We start from the raw sequence: 15,722 nt of genomic DNA on the forward strand, positions 1-15,722 counted from the left end.
CATAAACATGAGGGTGGATGATGCTGGTTCTGCTGATCGGGCTGCCGACCTGCGAGGCAGAGAGGGAGGAAAACAACATGGCAGAGCGGGTCTGTAATCATCACATACATTCTGGTATTTTGGTTTTGTTCTCACAGTGGTGGAAGGGTTGTTTCTGTCCGGAGCAGCGTATCTGAAGAAAACCCCCACTTTTTCCACCGACACCGGCTCAACTTGCTCCCAGCCACAGACTCTGACCAGCAGCTGGTGGAGCTTCAGCTCATGAGTATGTCTGCAGGAGAGGAAGAGAAGAGGACGAGAAAAGAGGAAGAGGAAGACGAGGTGGAGGAGCAGAGGAAGGCAGAGAGGTCAGAGAACCAGGTAGAGTGTTTATGGAGGAAGGAGAACTAAAGCTGGTGCCATTAAAATGATGTCAGCTCAAACTGAACTGCTGAGACAGATGGAGAGATAGATGGATGGATGGACAGACAGACAGATGGACAGACAGACAGACAGACAGACAGACAGACAGACAGACAGATGGACAGACAGACAGACAGACAGACAGACAGACAGACAGACAGATGGACAGACAGACAGACAGATGGACATGCAGACAGATAGACGTACCGGTGACGTAGTTTCTCCCGGGCCTTGAACTCAAAGGGAATCTCCTCGCCGGGCAGAACCTCCCTCCACTCACTGAAGTTGTGAATGTCGTCAGTTCGTGAACTCTGGAGGTCGGAGATGGAGCCAGTACTGCTGCTGTGGGACAGCGCCACCCTGTGGAGACAAAGGGAAGTGTGCATTCATTACTGGAAGGAGGACTGAGTGGATGAATGGATGGACAGATGGACAGGTGATTGGTCCTGTGCTGTGATTGGTGCTGTGCTGTGATTGGTGCTACGATGTGATTGGTCCTGTGCTGTGATTGGTCCTGCGCTGTGATTGGTGCTGCGCTGTGATTGGTGCTGTGCTGTGCTGTGATTGGACGTACCTTGTGGGGGTTGTGGTCAACGTGGCGAACCAAATGGAGCACCCGGTGTGGTTTCGCAGTGCGTATGGGACAAACGGCTGCCTCCTCTTTGATATCTTCACATCTTTGGAGAAAACAAAAAAATCTCAGAGAGAGCAACTTTTTCTGTCATTTACTTATGACAAAATATAATTATAAGAAGTGTAAGGTGTCAAAGCAAAATAAACAACCATTCTTAACTGTTTTAACAACAAAATATCTGGATGTGAATGTGCTAACAGAAAAAAGCTGCAACTAACGATTATTTTAGTAACTGATTAATCAATTATCCCAATGATTAATCAGATACAAAAATTTGCACTTTCTGCAGATTTTTCAACCACTCAAGCTTATTTTATTCAACATTAAAAATATATTTTAAAAAGTATTATAAAATAGACATTTTATTCCCTAAAATGCAATAACAGCATTCCTTTAGCTTGATCATGTGAAAAGCTTCTAACATGTGAAAAGCTCACATATTTCTGCTGGACTTTGCATCTGTACAGTGTAAAGCTGATCTCTAGATTATTTATTTTATTAATAATTAAATAGCAACAGCTGCTTAATATGAGTTTTTCTTTACAGATTTTGAACCAGGCAAAGCTAAAACTATGCCACTTATTTACAGACAAAGAAGATTTTTCATCTTAAATGCAAAATGTTATATTTTGTACGGTTTGGCTTAATTACCGATTTGACTGTAATTAGGCCAAGTGTTGTCCTTTCAGTATATACTCTTTTTTTAGGATCTGTGTACTCCAGTTGATGATTAATTGATTACTAAATGAGTTGGTTTCAATAACAGATTAATTGTAATTAATTGGATTAATTGTTTCAGCCCTATAGCAGAGTCATCAATCATTTAAATTTTACTGGACCGTGAAAAGCGCTTCAGAGAGAACATGAAGAACAAAGACGTAGAAGAGGTGAACTGGGAGTGTTGATAGAGGAAAACATGGCTGCACACTGGCGGCCTGAGTGCCAAAAATGGTCAGAATGTGCTGCAAATTCTTAAAACTCTGCCTATTTATCTCTGCGTAGCTCATAACTACAGCTAAGGATGTGCTGACCAAACGGAAACATCCAAACATGACCAGGTGGTTTCCTTAAGAGTCCGTCATTCCTTACTGTCGTATCTTTTTAGATAGTGGAAACCCTGACACTGTTTCCACTGACCATATCATTGCACAAATTGACATTTAGAAAATACATTTGGGAACATGCCAATGTTGGAAAAAAAAGTTTTTTGATAAAAAGTTTTTATGCTTTTGGAGTTGGTCTTTTTGGTTTTTCGAACTTGGTTTATTTTGACAAACCGCAATGGAAACATTGCAAAAATATATATATATTTTTTCGAATCACATGATCAACAACCAGATCAATCAATCAATCAATCAAATTTTATTTGTATAGCACATTTCAGCAGTAAGGCATTTCAAAGTGCTTTACATCATTACAAACACAGAAACACAAAGCAACATAGAATCAATAATCAAAACACAGCATTAAGTCAAGTTCCATCAATAAATTAGTAATTGATTACGTTTCAAATACAATCCTAAACAGGTGGGTTTTAGTCAAGTTTGCATCCATAAAAGGTTTACTTGTTACACTCCTACTGTGTTATATGGAACAAAATACCTGTTGCTATTTTTATTCCCACTCACGCTCACAATCTGGTGAGATGCTACTACTGGAGCAAACCAGTACCAGTACACACCAGCAGGTTCAGGCATGTGATGTTTCTTAATGAATTATCACATGAACAAACTTATTCACGTGTGATTTTAATCACATTTTCTATTTAATGAAAACACTGCGGTTGGAATACAGACAAAGTTTTGCACTCTAAACGCAGCTAATATATCCACACTGCAAAAACACAAAATTTTACCTAGAAGTTTTGGTCTAGTTTATAGTGCAAACATCTTAGTACATTTGATACAAGACAAAACTAACTTAAAAATAACTTTTTAGCAACATATAAGAGTCAGTAATACCTTATATAGATAAAAAAAATAACTAACAGATATAAGTGACAAAATCTGCCATTGAAACTAGTATTTTTAATTAGTAGCAGGGAATTATTGATTTAAAACCATCTCCTATTTCTTGCTGAAAAGTTACTTGTAAGTTAGTTTTGTCTTATTTCAGGTGTTCTAAAATATGTGCACCAGAAACTCAACAAAAATACTTTGTAAGATTTTGTGCAGACAAAGTAATATTTATCTAACGCAGTCCTAATTTTTCCTCATGCATAAGAAGTGTTTTCTATCTGCTGAATCCTTCAGGTGGTTTAATGATTGCTAAAGGTGAGAGTGCTGAATCTGACTGGTACCTCTGGAGTGAGTCTGCTGCTGGAGGCTCGTCAGGCTGGCTGCGCTCCTAGTTCTAAGGTGAGTCAGAGGTGCACCTGACCGCAGAGGGAGACATGGTTACAGGAAACAGAGAGAGTCAGAGGAAACAGAGACACAGAGGAAACAGAGACACAGAGGAAACAGAGACACAGAGGAAACAGAGACACAGAGGAAACAGAGACACAGAGGAAACAGAGACACAGAGGAAACAGAGACACAGAGGAAACGGAGAGACACAGAGGAAACAGACAAAAGGGTTAGCGCTCTGTTAGCCCTGTCCTGCTTTCTCCGCTGCATTTTATTCAACCACATAAGACGTTTGAAACTCAGACTCATATTGTTTTTCTGCCACATCAGCTGGAGCCACCAATAGTCCTGAAAATACTGCAATTCTCGTTCCAAGCTTGCTTTTGTTCAGCGGTTCCAGTGAGGAACTGCATTTTTTTAATTGATAAAACTCTAGTTTTGTGTGTGACGGGAGCTTACTCTGTCCAAAGCCAGGCGGGTCGACCGAGGACTCCAACCAGTGGAGGGTCGGAGATGGAGGAGCCTGCTCTTCTGCCTTACAGTAATCAGCCATCCAGGAAGTCTTGGTGGTTTTGTACTGATCTGGACGGGTCACAGGAGGAGGAAGAGGAGTTTAGGACTGAAACGATTAATCAGATTACCGTATTTTCCGCACTATAAGGCGCACCACATTATAAGGCGCACCTTCAATGAATGGCCTATTTTAAAACTTTTTTCATATATAAGGCGCACCCCATTATAGAATAGACACTACAGTAGAGGCTGGGGTTACATTATGCATCCATTAGATGGAACTGCGCTAAAGGGAATGTCAACAAAACAGTCAGAGAGGCCAGTCAAACTTTATTAATAGATTACAAACCAGCGTTCTGACAACTCCGTTCATTCCCAAAATGAATAAACAGCTGTTTTATTATTTTCCCCGAGGTAAAGTCAGTGACGTGGTATTTTGGTGACACAGTTTATCTTTTAACAACAGCAAGGTATAACATATAGTGGAGGGGAACTTTTCCTCGATTCAATAAACACGTAAAAAACTGTCTGATGCCGTTACGGTAAATCAAATCACAATATATATCCACTTCCACACCATTGATTGGTTCATGTTAAATTCTCTGGCTGCTGCTCTGTTCCCGTGTTTTACTGTGTGACTGATCGCCTTGAGCTTAAACTCTGCATCGTAAGCGTGTCTCTTAATAGGAGCCATTTTGGGGTCTTTATACAAAACCCAGCCTGCACCGCGCGCTTCTTCTTCTACGGGGGAAAATGAAGTCGGCGGCTGCTTACCGTAGTTGCGAGACCTGTTGTGGCTCAATATTGGTCCATATATAAGGCGCACCAGATTATAAGGCGCACTGTCGGCTTTGGAGAAAATTGAAGGCTTTTAGGTGCGCCTTATAGTGCGGAAAATACGGTAATTGTGTTGAATTGATTATTTCAATAATTGTCAACACAGACTCAAAAAAAACGTAATTTGTTGAAAGAAAAGCACACTGAGCAGCAATTTAACCAAAACTGTAAAATATATGTGTATACATCTTGCATTTAAGATAAAAACAAGATATATTTGTCTGTAAGTATGAAATATCCAAAACTCCTCAAATGACAGTTTCATAGCTTAGCTTCACCTGGTTCGAATTCTGGAAAAATGTCAGATTAAGCAGCTTTTTCTATCCAATTATTAATCAGTTAATCCAATAAATGATCACCAGATCAGCCCAACACTGTATTGATGTTCAGTCCAGCCGAAAGGCCACATGTTGATGCTAGAAGGATTTGCTAAGTTCAATCGTTCACTAAAGAAATGCCGTTATTGAATTTAGGCAGCAAAATGTTCTTATTTAAAAAGAAAATGCAATATTTGCTTATTTTAATCTTTTAATAATTTATTTCTAAAATTGCACAAAAAAGGCTTAAATAAAAAAAATCATATAATTTTCTTTACACGATTAATCACCAGAATAATTGATTAATTGTCAGAATTATCGTTTAATCGCTAACTAAAATAATTGTTAGTAGTCTCTGTTCAGACTCACCCAGCAGAACAGAGGTGATGTTGACGTCCAGCCTCTGCTTTGCTCGAACGTCGATCTTCAGGCGTGGAGGGTGGAGTCGACCAGCAGCCTGATTCTGCCATGACAGGGCGCTGGGCCAGGGCTCGATGAACGGCTCCCAGCCTGAAACACAAACAGAAACGCTGAGCCTCCATCTGGATCCCAGGTCCAAACACTGGGAGAAAGGTCGGTGCTGTCTGGACTCGTTCTGAACGCTTCCAGCCCGTCGGGTCACACAGCATTCAGGAAGTTCCTTAGCAATTTTTTCTTATGTGACATTTTAAACGTTTGTTCAAAATCTGAATAATTTGATGGAAAGAAAGCTTGTCGCTGTATTAAAGAATACTATGATGTATAGTTACAGAACATTTTTTAAAGTAAAAAAAAGTTAATAAAAAATCTCAATTTGAGGATCTAGAAAATCATTAATCCTTAACGCGTTTCTAAAGTTTTTAATTATATTTTTCAATGTTAAAACACCAGCTTCTAAAACTTTAGGAAACTGATTAATTTTCACTTAAATGCTTGACCTGGCCAGTGCTGGAGCCTGGTGCATCTTTCCATGTATTTTATGGTGAATCATGCAGCTGATTTACCTGACAGCTCTCTGTTGTAGTAGTCTCCGGACAGCGTGAAGCTGGCGTTTCCTTCCTGGGTGGAGCCAATGCGCTGCAGCACATTTAGTCCTGCAATAAAAACACAGCAGGCGGCATTTTCACCATCAGTGTTTCCACATGAAACCGTCAAGCTGAATGAAGCTTAACATCTATTAACAAAACTAAAGCATGAGTATCAGCATTAAGCATGAGTTCTCACTGCATGAACAACTTCTAGTTTAGTTGTAGGTTACAGATTTCAAATTATGTTTTGTTTTATCCTTCGGGCTAACTGAACATATGAGAATCTAATAATTCATCAAAAACTTATAGCATGATATTTAACCCATTAAAAGAAGGTTAATGTTGTGTTTTAGGAATCTTAAAGGCTGTTTTTACAGTAAACAACTGTGTGTTTCTTTTAATGTAGTTAACACATAAAAATCTCTGGTTTTATAGTCAAATCTCACTGCGGGAACTATTTCACACTTACAGATTTATTCTGTTTCTGTCACACTAAAATGCCTCTGGTCAAACTACTTTCAATATCATACCAAGATAACTTCAGTAAATATAAAATGTTCCTAATGTTTTATAATCAGAAACTGTCCAAACCAACGTGTTGCTACATGAAAAAGTGATTTTCTCCTTTTTAAATTGTGAATCTGGGTCACAAAAGAACCCAGAAGAACATGTGAAGCTCTGCAGGTCTCATTCGGCTCAGCTGAGGTCAGAGTTCAGGGTTAAACGGTGAGAGAGAGTGAGTGAGGCTTACTGGAGAATGTGAGCTCAGCCAGCGGGATGTCACAGTCCAGGCAGTCATCGATGAAGCAGATGCAGACGCTCTCGGCCTTCACCTCCACGCCGGACATTGGCCAGGCGTGGCTGCTGGAGCCGGAGTCGGCCCGGCTTCTGGGAAGCCCCGCAATGTTCTCCGAGTTCTCCCACAGCCAGGTGGCCGCCTGGTCCAGGTGGCCTGAGCGAAAGAAAAAAAACAAAAAAACAACAGAATTTGAAGTATTAAAGACAGATTTCTGAAGAAAAAAAAATCTGAATTCTGAAAAAAAAGTCAATACTTTATTCTGTGGCCCTAATCCTCTGCCATTTCTTTTTAAAACGGTTTTATTGGCTCTAGTGGCCTTTATTTGATAATGAATTGACAGGAAAGGGGGTAATGGGAGAAGGGGGAAGACACGTGGCAAAGGTCACCAGGCCGGGAATCGAACCTGCGACGGCCGTGTCGAGGACTAAAGCATCCATATGTGGGTTGCGCCACCACAGCGCCCCCTCTGCCATTTCTTTCTGCATGTATCTAACCCTGCACACTGGATATCTGAATTAGCACGTTTAAACCGCATGGATCTTTTTCCTCCTGCATACGCCCAACCTGCTGCAGCGCATCTCTTCTCTAAACATAAAAAAACTCAAACTCACCTTTGCAGCTGCTCAGGGCTTTTTTGCAGTCCTCTCTTCTGAAGCCAAGGTTTTGTAAGTGGCTCAGCTTGGTTTCTACAAACAGAAAAATGTATTAAATATACAAACCAAAACATTTATTTTAGATATTTTGGATTTCTGAAACTTTTCAACAAGAATAACAGTTTCTCAGCACAGCGCTGTTTATGGGGGTTTTCTGCGCCTGAGAGGCAACTGCTGGTTCTGTCACTAATAGCTGTTTTTTAAAGTTTTCAAAGAGTGAGGGTAAAACATATGGAGGACAGATCCTGTCATGATTAAGAAAAAATAGATACATAAAGAAATGTTCAAAAATGCTTAAATGCACAAAGATACAAGAAACACAGAATATTTACTGCATTTTATGTGCCTTTAATCATATTTAGCCAAAAAAATTGGTAACACTTTATTTGACGGGTTGTGAATAAGACTGTCATAAACATGACATAACACCTTCATGAACATTTATGACTGTTGTCATAAAGTGTCATTCGGTAAATCATGATACTTTTAATACAAAGTTGATATTATTCAAAATGTCCTTGTTATGACAACTTGACATTAACCAAGAAATCATGATCTGACATAAATTTGTTATAAAAGTATTAATGATTAAACTTTTAAAATTATGTAGTTTTATGTTATTAAAGCTAAAGTTTAATCAGTATTTATGACGGTGTCGTGACAGTCTTATTCACAACCCGTCAAATAAAGTGTTACCAAAAAATTTGGAGGCCTGATCATTTTTTCCTTTTCAAAGACACTAATGGAAAACTTTGGAAGACCAATTATGGATTAATTAACAACACATAAATGATCACATGATTAAATTCACAAAGAAAATACAGATCAGCTTGATCTTGATGGTCAACTCTTGAAAACTGAAAAAGAGCTGCTAAGGGAACTGCGTTAAACGCAAGAGAGTTGAGTAATGTTGCAAAATTATCTAATAAAGACTTTTTAAGAAAAGAAAAGTAGAATTCTTTTTTAATTTAATTTAGAATAAAAAATTGGATATTGTATTTTTATTGCCCGGCTCTACCTGCACGACATAAAAATAATAATATATAATTAATTATAAAGTGGAAATAAGCTCTAAAACGTCTAGGTTTCTCTCATACCGATGAGGCTTTCCGTCTTCTCCTGGACGCCATCTTTGTGTGGCGGCGCTTCATTGGCTGAGTCAGCCTGAGAAGGCGGAGCCTGGGCAGCAGAGATGGACTTGGCGATGGACAGGAAGAGCTGGATGTCGTTGTAGGAGAGACGGATGTCCAGAGCAGGAAACTGAATCTGCAGGTCAATCAGGTCAAAGGTCAGCCAAACATCTTAGAATCTGCCCTCAGCGTTAAAACGAAGTCCGACCAAACAGGAAGCAGCGGCGGCCCGACCTCCAGCAGCGGCGGGATGTCCTCCACGTTGAAAGCGTCCAGGAGCCCCGAGGTGCTGGGGTAGGTGGGGCTGCCGCACAGCCCCAGCTGCACGTTGACCGGGTCGATGATGGACAGCGCCGTCTCCTGCTCGCTGCCCAGCCGGCACGAGAACACCTGCAGGAGAAACGCCGCAGCTGAGACATCGCCTGGCGTTCTGCAGCAGCCCAGAGTAACATAGCAACAGTTTAAACCTGTAATAACCTGTAGCAACCAGTAGCACCCTGTAGTAACCAGTAGCAACCCGTAGTAACCAGCAGTAACCCGTAGTAACAAGTAGTAACCCGTAGTAACAAGTAGTAACATGTAGTAACCAGTAGCAACCTGTAGTAACATGTCGCAATCTGTAATAACATGCAGCAGCCCGGAGTAACCCATAGCAACCGGAATCAACCCATAGCAACCCATAGCAACCGGTATCAACCCATAGCAACAGAGGAGAGGCAGCACCTCTATTCCGGCCAGGCTGCCAGAGAACGGTCGGTCCAGCAGGCGGGGCTTGTACGTGAGGACCGTGGTTCCCTTCAGGATGATGGCGTTGGTGTCGAGGCAGGAAACGTCCTCCACCACCACAAACTCTGTGCCTGGACAGCAGAAAAACGTTTTAAAAGACAAGTTGACATATGAATTATGAATTGCTGAACGGAACCACTGAGGGTCAGTGAGCTGCCTTACTTACCTGTGATGTTGATCTTCACCTCCAGGCAGCGGTCCTGACTGACCATCACCGTGGACCTCTTCGTCACCACGCCGGTCTTCACCGTCTTTGGCATGACGGATGTGGCGGCGCTGCCGGCTGCGGTGCTGGCGGCTGCGGCGCTGCTGTGGCAGCGTTGCTGGCTCTCCGTGGCGTTTTCAGGCTGCAGCTGCAGGAAGTCATACACCAGCTGCAGCCAGTCGAAGATCAGGAAGACCCGCAAGTTGTTGAGGACGACCGTGAAGCTGGAGGAGTCCCGCGTGGATCTACGCAGAACCAGAGCTGGGTAGTAACCAGTTACTCAAGTAAATGTAATTGAGTAAATGTAACTTTTTTGAAAAAAACCCCAACAAACTTTTAAGAGTATTTTTACTACTTCTACTTGAGTAATGTTATTATGAAGTATTTCTGCTCTTACTTGAGTGACATTTCTGGACCTTCTACCCACTGAATGAAAAACAAACACATTTTATCCAAAAGTTCACCAGACACAGACACACACCTGCAGTTTCTGCTAAAGTTTCATAAGTTTTTTATTGAAAGAAACTGATTTGGAAATATTTTATTTTTTCTGATTTTGTTATTTTTGTTAATTATATGAATTATTGTCATTTTGGTCCTTAAAATAAAAAAATTCCACTTTACTTTATATTTTGGTCCATCTGATTTTGTAATTTTTAAATATTAAATGATTGATAATGTGATCAGTTACTCAGTACTTGAGTGAACTTTTTGCCAAATACTGTCTTAGTCATTTTTAAATTTACTGAGTAAAAACATTTTGCAGTAGAGTTACTCTTACTTGAGTATAATATTTGGATACTCTATCCACAACAAACCTTCAGTGGATAAATGTGCTCACAGGATGAAATATTCTGAGTGGTTTGCTGTGGTCACCTGTAGTGCAGCTCCAGCTGCAGAGTCGCCTGGTTGGTTCCTGTTTTCGAAGGCTGCAGGACGCAGTCAAACACGTTGCACCTGCTATTTTCGCTGCTTTTCGTGGTTCCAGTGAATCTGGTGTCGTTTGCCAGCAGAGAGTGAGACACCAGGTTCACTGACTTGGAGCCGTCGGAAAAACTCTCAAACAGGACTTTGGATTTCACAAAGTCAAACCTACGGAAGACAAACACACCAAAACCATTAAAACAACATATTTCATGTGTTTAAGCTTTTAAAAGGGCTCCTCCAGGTGTTTGTGTTCAAGTTTTTAGGATAATTTTGGGGAATTTCTTTATTTTTTATCAATACCAAACATGGTCTAAAATCCTAATTTGGAGGTTTTTCAGGATGTTGACATGTGATGCATAGACGGTTGAACTGGTCTGACAATCACTGACAGGATTTCAAACCAGTTTTTTTGAAAATCCAACATTTTCAGGCTCCTATTTCTTTGACTTTTTTGACCAGTTTTAAGTAAAAATGTGGGTGGTGGGACTCCAATAAAATGTTGTATTGACTTAATTGCAGAGTCTGTATTTAATTAATTGCATTATTCCTCAGTAAAAAACAACTCCATAAAATGTATTTCCGCTCTTGCACTATATGTAAAATTGACAGATAAGCAATACTTACAATACAAAAACCATTTTTGCTGCTAACTAAGTGAATAAGTAGATATATGAGCTCAAGAATAAAGATATTTATTATTTTTAATCTATTATTTAGGTTCTTCAACCACTAGATTGGAGCAAAGTGTTATTTTAGCCATTCATCTTTCCAGTGTTTCAGGAAGCTGATCATTCATGGAGCTTCTTTAGAAATATTGGACTGTGGACGCTGACATTAGCGTAGCTGCTATATGTTTAGAATAGCGGCTAGCATAGCTTCACTGATAGGCTAACTCCTTTTAGCACAACAAAAGTCTTTTCCAGCCTCCAATCAGATTAATTAACCTGCAGGGCGCCGAGAGAAGCAGCTTCATCATCCATCATTGTTGTTTGCGGAAGTCGCTTGTGCGTCAGATTTACGGGCGTACCGGAAACACAATACAAAGGTTCCAGAGCAAGAATTTTATGTAAAAAAAAATTAAAAATTACATGCGTTAAATTTTTTTACATATTGAAACTGATGTCAGTAATTAATTTTAATTAATCAGTAATTAATTAAAATTTAAGTTCTGGTTCTAAGAAAACACACATGCCCTGAATTAATTTATAGAAAGCTAAGTGTAATAATTATCTTTCACAGCAGCAGATTACATTTACACGGTTAATCCCAATATACATGCACTATACAGAATATTAGTCCATTGTAGGACTTTAGCTTCAGATGGTGGCTCAAACTGAAATGGGTCGGTACTGAAAGAATTTTCAGGAAGTTATTGTTTTGTGTATCAATTGACTTATTATTTTTTTAATTCTTCTAAAATTCAACCTTAAATCCTGAGAAAACCATAATTTTGACAGAGAGGTGAATATGGGCCTAGAGCCACATGTGGGTCAGAGCGGTTCCTTTAGGTTCTGTAAGGAGGAAGTTCACCTGGCTAAAGAGTTCCTGTTGTCAGCAGAGGTCGGGCTGTCCAGCAGCTCCAGGCTGACGTCCGTCATGTCCACCAGGAAGGACAGGTTGGTGAAGACGACTCCACTCAACACGGTCTGAACACATAACAGCAACATCAGAGACGGTCAATGTTTTATTAAATGAGAGGAAAGTCCAATTAAAAGAGAAGTTCATTGAAAACCTTTTTGGTAGATAAATTATATAATTCAGTTGTTACAGAAATTAATGCAAAAATCAGCAGAATTAATACATAATTGTGAGTTTGTTGAAAATTTTCCACATAAATGCTCAAAATCAGTGGGTTTAAGTCAGGGGTGTCAAACTCCAGTCCTCAAGGGCCGGTGTCCTGCAACTTTTAGATGAGCTTCTGCTGCACCACACCTGAATAGAATAATTAGGTCATTAGCAAGACTCTGGAGAACTGATCTACACAAGGAGGTAATTAAGCCATTTCATTCCAGTGTTTTATACCTGTGGCACATCTAAAAACTGCAGGACACCGGCCCTTGAGGACTGGAGTTTGACACCTGTGGTTTAAGTGATGCTAACTCTCACCTCTAGGTGGCAGTATTTCTTACTCCTACTCAGGCTTTTAAAACAATAATGAAAAAATCTGAAGATCATCCGTCATTTTGATGGATGATAATTCAAACACCTACAAAAAATGCTGATATTTTCTACTTTATGCACAGAGTACAGATAACTAAATCAATCAATCATTATCAATTCATATCAATCGTTATCATCCTCCACTTTCTGAGACATCTGATTATGCACAGGCGGGTGTGTAGTTAAGGTAAACTGACTCTTTTTTTGTTCCTTATGTAGTTTTGTATTGTCATTTTTTTGTTTGTGATTTTTGTCTTGAAAGGTGCAATACAAAAAAAGTTTTACTAACTTACTTTTAATGAGAAAATATTGCAAAATTTCTTGCAAATATCTCTAAATTAGCACAACAAAATTAGAAATTTTGATTGCAAAACAAAAAGGCAACCCTAAATAATTAAATTGAGACATCCTGGAGGGAGTGTTGCAAATTGATAGAAAATGTGAACAAAGTGAAAGAATGCTCTACTATGAAACATTACAGAGTAAAATTCATACAGACTGCATGTCTAAAGGAAAGCAGAGATGTGTGCATTCGTGCGCGGCTGCAAGGTTCCTCACGTAGCTGCTGGGGTGCTGCAGGTTGTAGGGCCGCAGGAACTCCTCCACCGGTTCTCCCAGGTTGTTCTCCAGGATGCCCCGGATCAGCTGGTAGTGCTTCCTGTCCAGGGAGCAGTGAACCGACGACAAGCTGCCGTGTATGGACGTGTCAGGCACGGCGTGGCTCAGCTCCCTGGAGACACAACGCTGAAATCACTGAACGCAGCACAAACCGAACAGAGCTCTAAAACAGACGCCGTCTCTTTAAAAACCTCCACAAAGCCGAGGCGCTCTGTGGGAGATATGTATAACAATTCAAAGAGAGGAAAGTCCACATTAATTTAACCAAAGGTAAAAGTAATTTTATTTATATAGCACATTTTCAGCAGCAAGGCAATACAAAGTGCTTTACAGGAATTAAAAGGAAATACAAATAAAATAGCAAACCAAAGGAAAGAGCAAGAGAAGAAAAAGCTAATAATGTTGATCCAAAGTAAATAGAGTAAATAAACTAGATACTCCTAGTCAGGGTAAGTATAAGTTAGTATCCTCTGGTCCAATTCCTTTTCTGGTTTGGAAGAATAGGAGTCTAAAAAGTAGTTGCTAAGTTAGATTTTCTGGATTCTAAGTTCTAATCCCTGTTCTGGGTTGCTAAATAAGTGTAAGTAAGTAAGTAAGTATCCTCTGGACTTCTGGGATGCTAGATAAATATAAGTAATCTCTGGACTTTCTAAGTGTGCTCTAAATTTGTAAAAGTAATGAATACTCCACAGTTTCTAAGTAATAATAAAAACTAAATGTTCCTGCTCTGGAAGAATTTTTTCTGGATTTTAAGTTCGTTCTGATTCCCTTTCTGGGTTGCAATAATAGGTTATCTGCATCTAAATAGTGAGTACTCTACAGTTTCTAAAAATAAGCTAAAGAGTGACTAATAAACTAATAAACTAGAGTCTCTGGATTCCAAGTTTGCTCTAATTCCTTTTCTGGGTTAAAAACTCCACAGTTTCTAAAAACATAAGATAAAAAAGAGGAAAGGACACATTAGGGCACATGGCAACATTCAGACAAAACAAAGGGCAAAACAAAGACATGAATGAAGGCAGTGACATCACAGGGCCATGAAACCACGTTGCTCAGCCTCCCAGCAGAAGTCCGATAAGATGTTATCAAGGCGTGGCCTTGGGAGCGCTCAGCTCCACAGCTGCATGGATAACAGGAGGGGGTGAGGTGGGAAGGAGCGTTATGTTTACATATCTTCAAGGAGATTGGAAATATAATGCAGCCCTTCCAAGGTAACACGGGGAAAGCCAATTCAGATATAGAATGTTTTAGGTTGGGTAGATTATAAATTTCAATCTTCCCTAAAGTCTCACCGATACATCTCAGTTCCCAGTCGTCCAAAGTAGTTTGGTCGTTCCACTCAACCGAAACTAACAACTTCTCCAAGATCGATTCCATCCCGTTAGTGAGTTCTGAGTCCTCGGCTGGGCTGCGAGTCTCAGCAAGACTCACATCCAGCTTGCGTCTCTGTCCACACCAACAGTCTGAGTGTTCGCTAGTTCGGCCAAGTCCGTCACAAATTTGTGGATAAGCCAGGTATCCGCAAGCACCAAACAGCAAAAATCCTGTTATTATGAATAAATCCAGGGTGTATCCCGCCAGGTGTGTCCCCGCAGGACAAGAGGGCCCTCCTGTGCCCAGTCTTCTCATAGAGAAAATCTGATCAACTGCATTGGGAAACCGGTTGACCAGATCCATAATTTGTAGATTTGGAGGATGTGCAAAGAAAGGCTCCAAAAAAACCCAAAGCCTGTTTCAGATTTTAAAGATATAAAACCAAAACCTAGTTTTACAAACAGGCATTGGTTATAAAACACAACAAAAACCTGAAACTATAGGAGAGAAATCAACTCAAAACCTGGAAAGTTGATTATCCTGACGACAATAATAAACGTAACACTTGGAAGATCATCTTCACAAAAAACACTAATGAGATAAAAACAACTCCAGTTTGCAACTATTTCACCCAAATGTGAAGTTCTGAACAGAGGTGCTGTTTTTTTAACATAAAACATTACTTTGTGGTGAAGAGTAAAAGCTTAAAATTTAGAAAATTAAGTTGATTATTGAACAAAATAATCATCTTCCTGGGGCGACACAGATGGTAATGTATTCCTGCAGGCCAGGGGTGTCCAAAGTGCGGTCCGTGGGCCATTTGCAGGCCTCTGAACAATTTTGGGCGGCCCTTGATTACAATTCAAGCTTCATTATTTTCATTAGAATATTGTGTGTAGGACGGCAACTAACAATTATCTTAGTAATCGATTAATCTATCAATTATTCTGATGATTAATCAGATAAAAAATGGCACATTCTACAGATTTTTATTTTTACCACTTAAGCATTTTTTATACAATATTAGAAAATAGATGCAAATAAATATTTTACACACAAAGGTGTTTTTATCTTA

General features: G+C 39.8%; 1 protein-coding gene across 4 annotated transcripts in view; it reads right to left on the bottom strand.

Moving 5' to 3' along the window:
* The window catches only part of vps13d (vacuolar protein sorting 13 homolog D), a 65,045-nt gene that overhangs the window by 22,858 nt on the left and 26,465 nt on the right, over positions 1–15,722 (bottom strand). For 3 of the 4 annotated variants that reach the window (XM_032566376.1, XM_032566358.1, XM_032566367.1), the window contains exons 29-45: positions 13,274–13,445; positions 12,086–12,201; positions 10,505–10,720; positions 9,590–9,873; positions 9,361–9,494; positions 8,872–9,027; positions 8,605–8,773; positions 7,466–7,540; positions 6,807–7,007; positions 6,032–6,121; positions 5,418–5,558; positions 3,841–3,963; positions 3,336–3,410; positions 977–1,079; positions 610–762; positions 136–271; positions 2–49 (exon numbers count right to left, since the gene is read on the bottom strand). In XM_032566376.1, coding sequence (XP_032422267.1) covers positions 2–49; positions 136–271; positions 610–762; positions 977–1,079; positions 3,336–3,410; positions 3,841–3,963; positions 5,418–5,558; positions 6,032–6,121; positions 6,807–7,007; positions 7,466–7,540; positions 8,605–8,773; positions 8,872–9,027; positions 9,361–9,494; positions 9,590–9,873; positions 10,505–10,720; positions 12,086–12,201; positions 13,274–13,445 — 2,392 coding nt within the window. The remainder of the gene's footprint in view (position 1; positions 50–135; positions 272–609; positions 763–976; positions 1,080–3,335; positions 3,411–3,840; positions 3,964–5,417; positions 5,559–6,031; positions 6,122–6,806; positions 7,008–7,465; positions 7,541–8,604; positions 8,774–8,871; positions 9,028–9,360; positions 9,495–9,589; positions 9,874–10,504; positions 10,721–12,085; positions 12,202–13,273; positions 13,446–15,722) is intronic. The other variant, XM_032566384.1, reaches the window with a different exon arrangement.

This window comes from Xiphophorus hellerii, chromosome 1 (genome assembly GCF_003331165.1).
Source record: "Xiphophorus hellerii strain 12219 chromosome 1, Xiphophorus_hellerii-4.1, whole genome shotgun sequence".
In the NCBI taxonomy this organism is placed as follows: domain Eukaryota; kingdom Metazoa; phylum Chordata; class Actinopteri; order Cyprinodontiformes; family Poeciliidae; genus Xiphophorus; species Xiphophorus hellerii.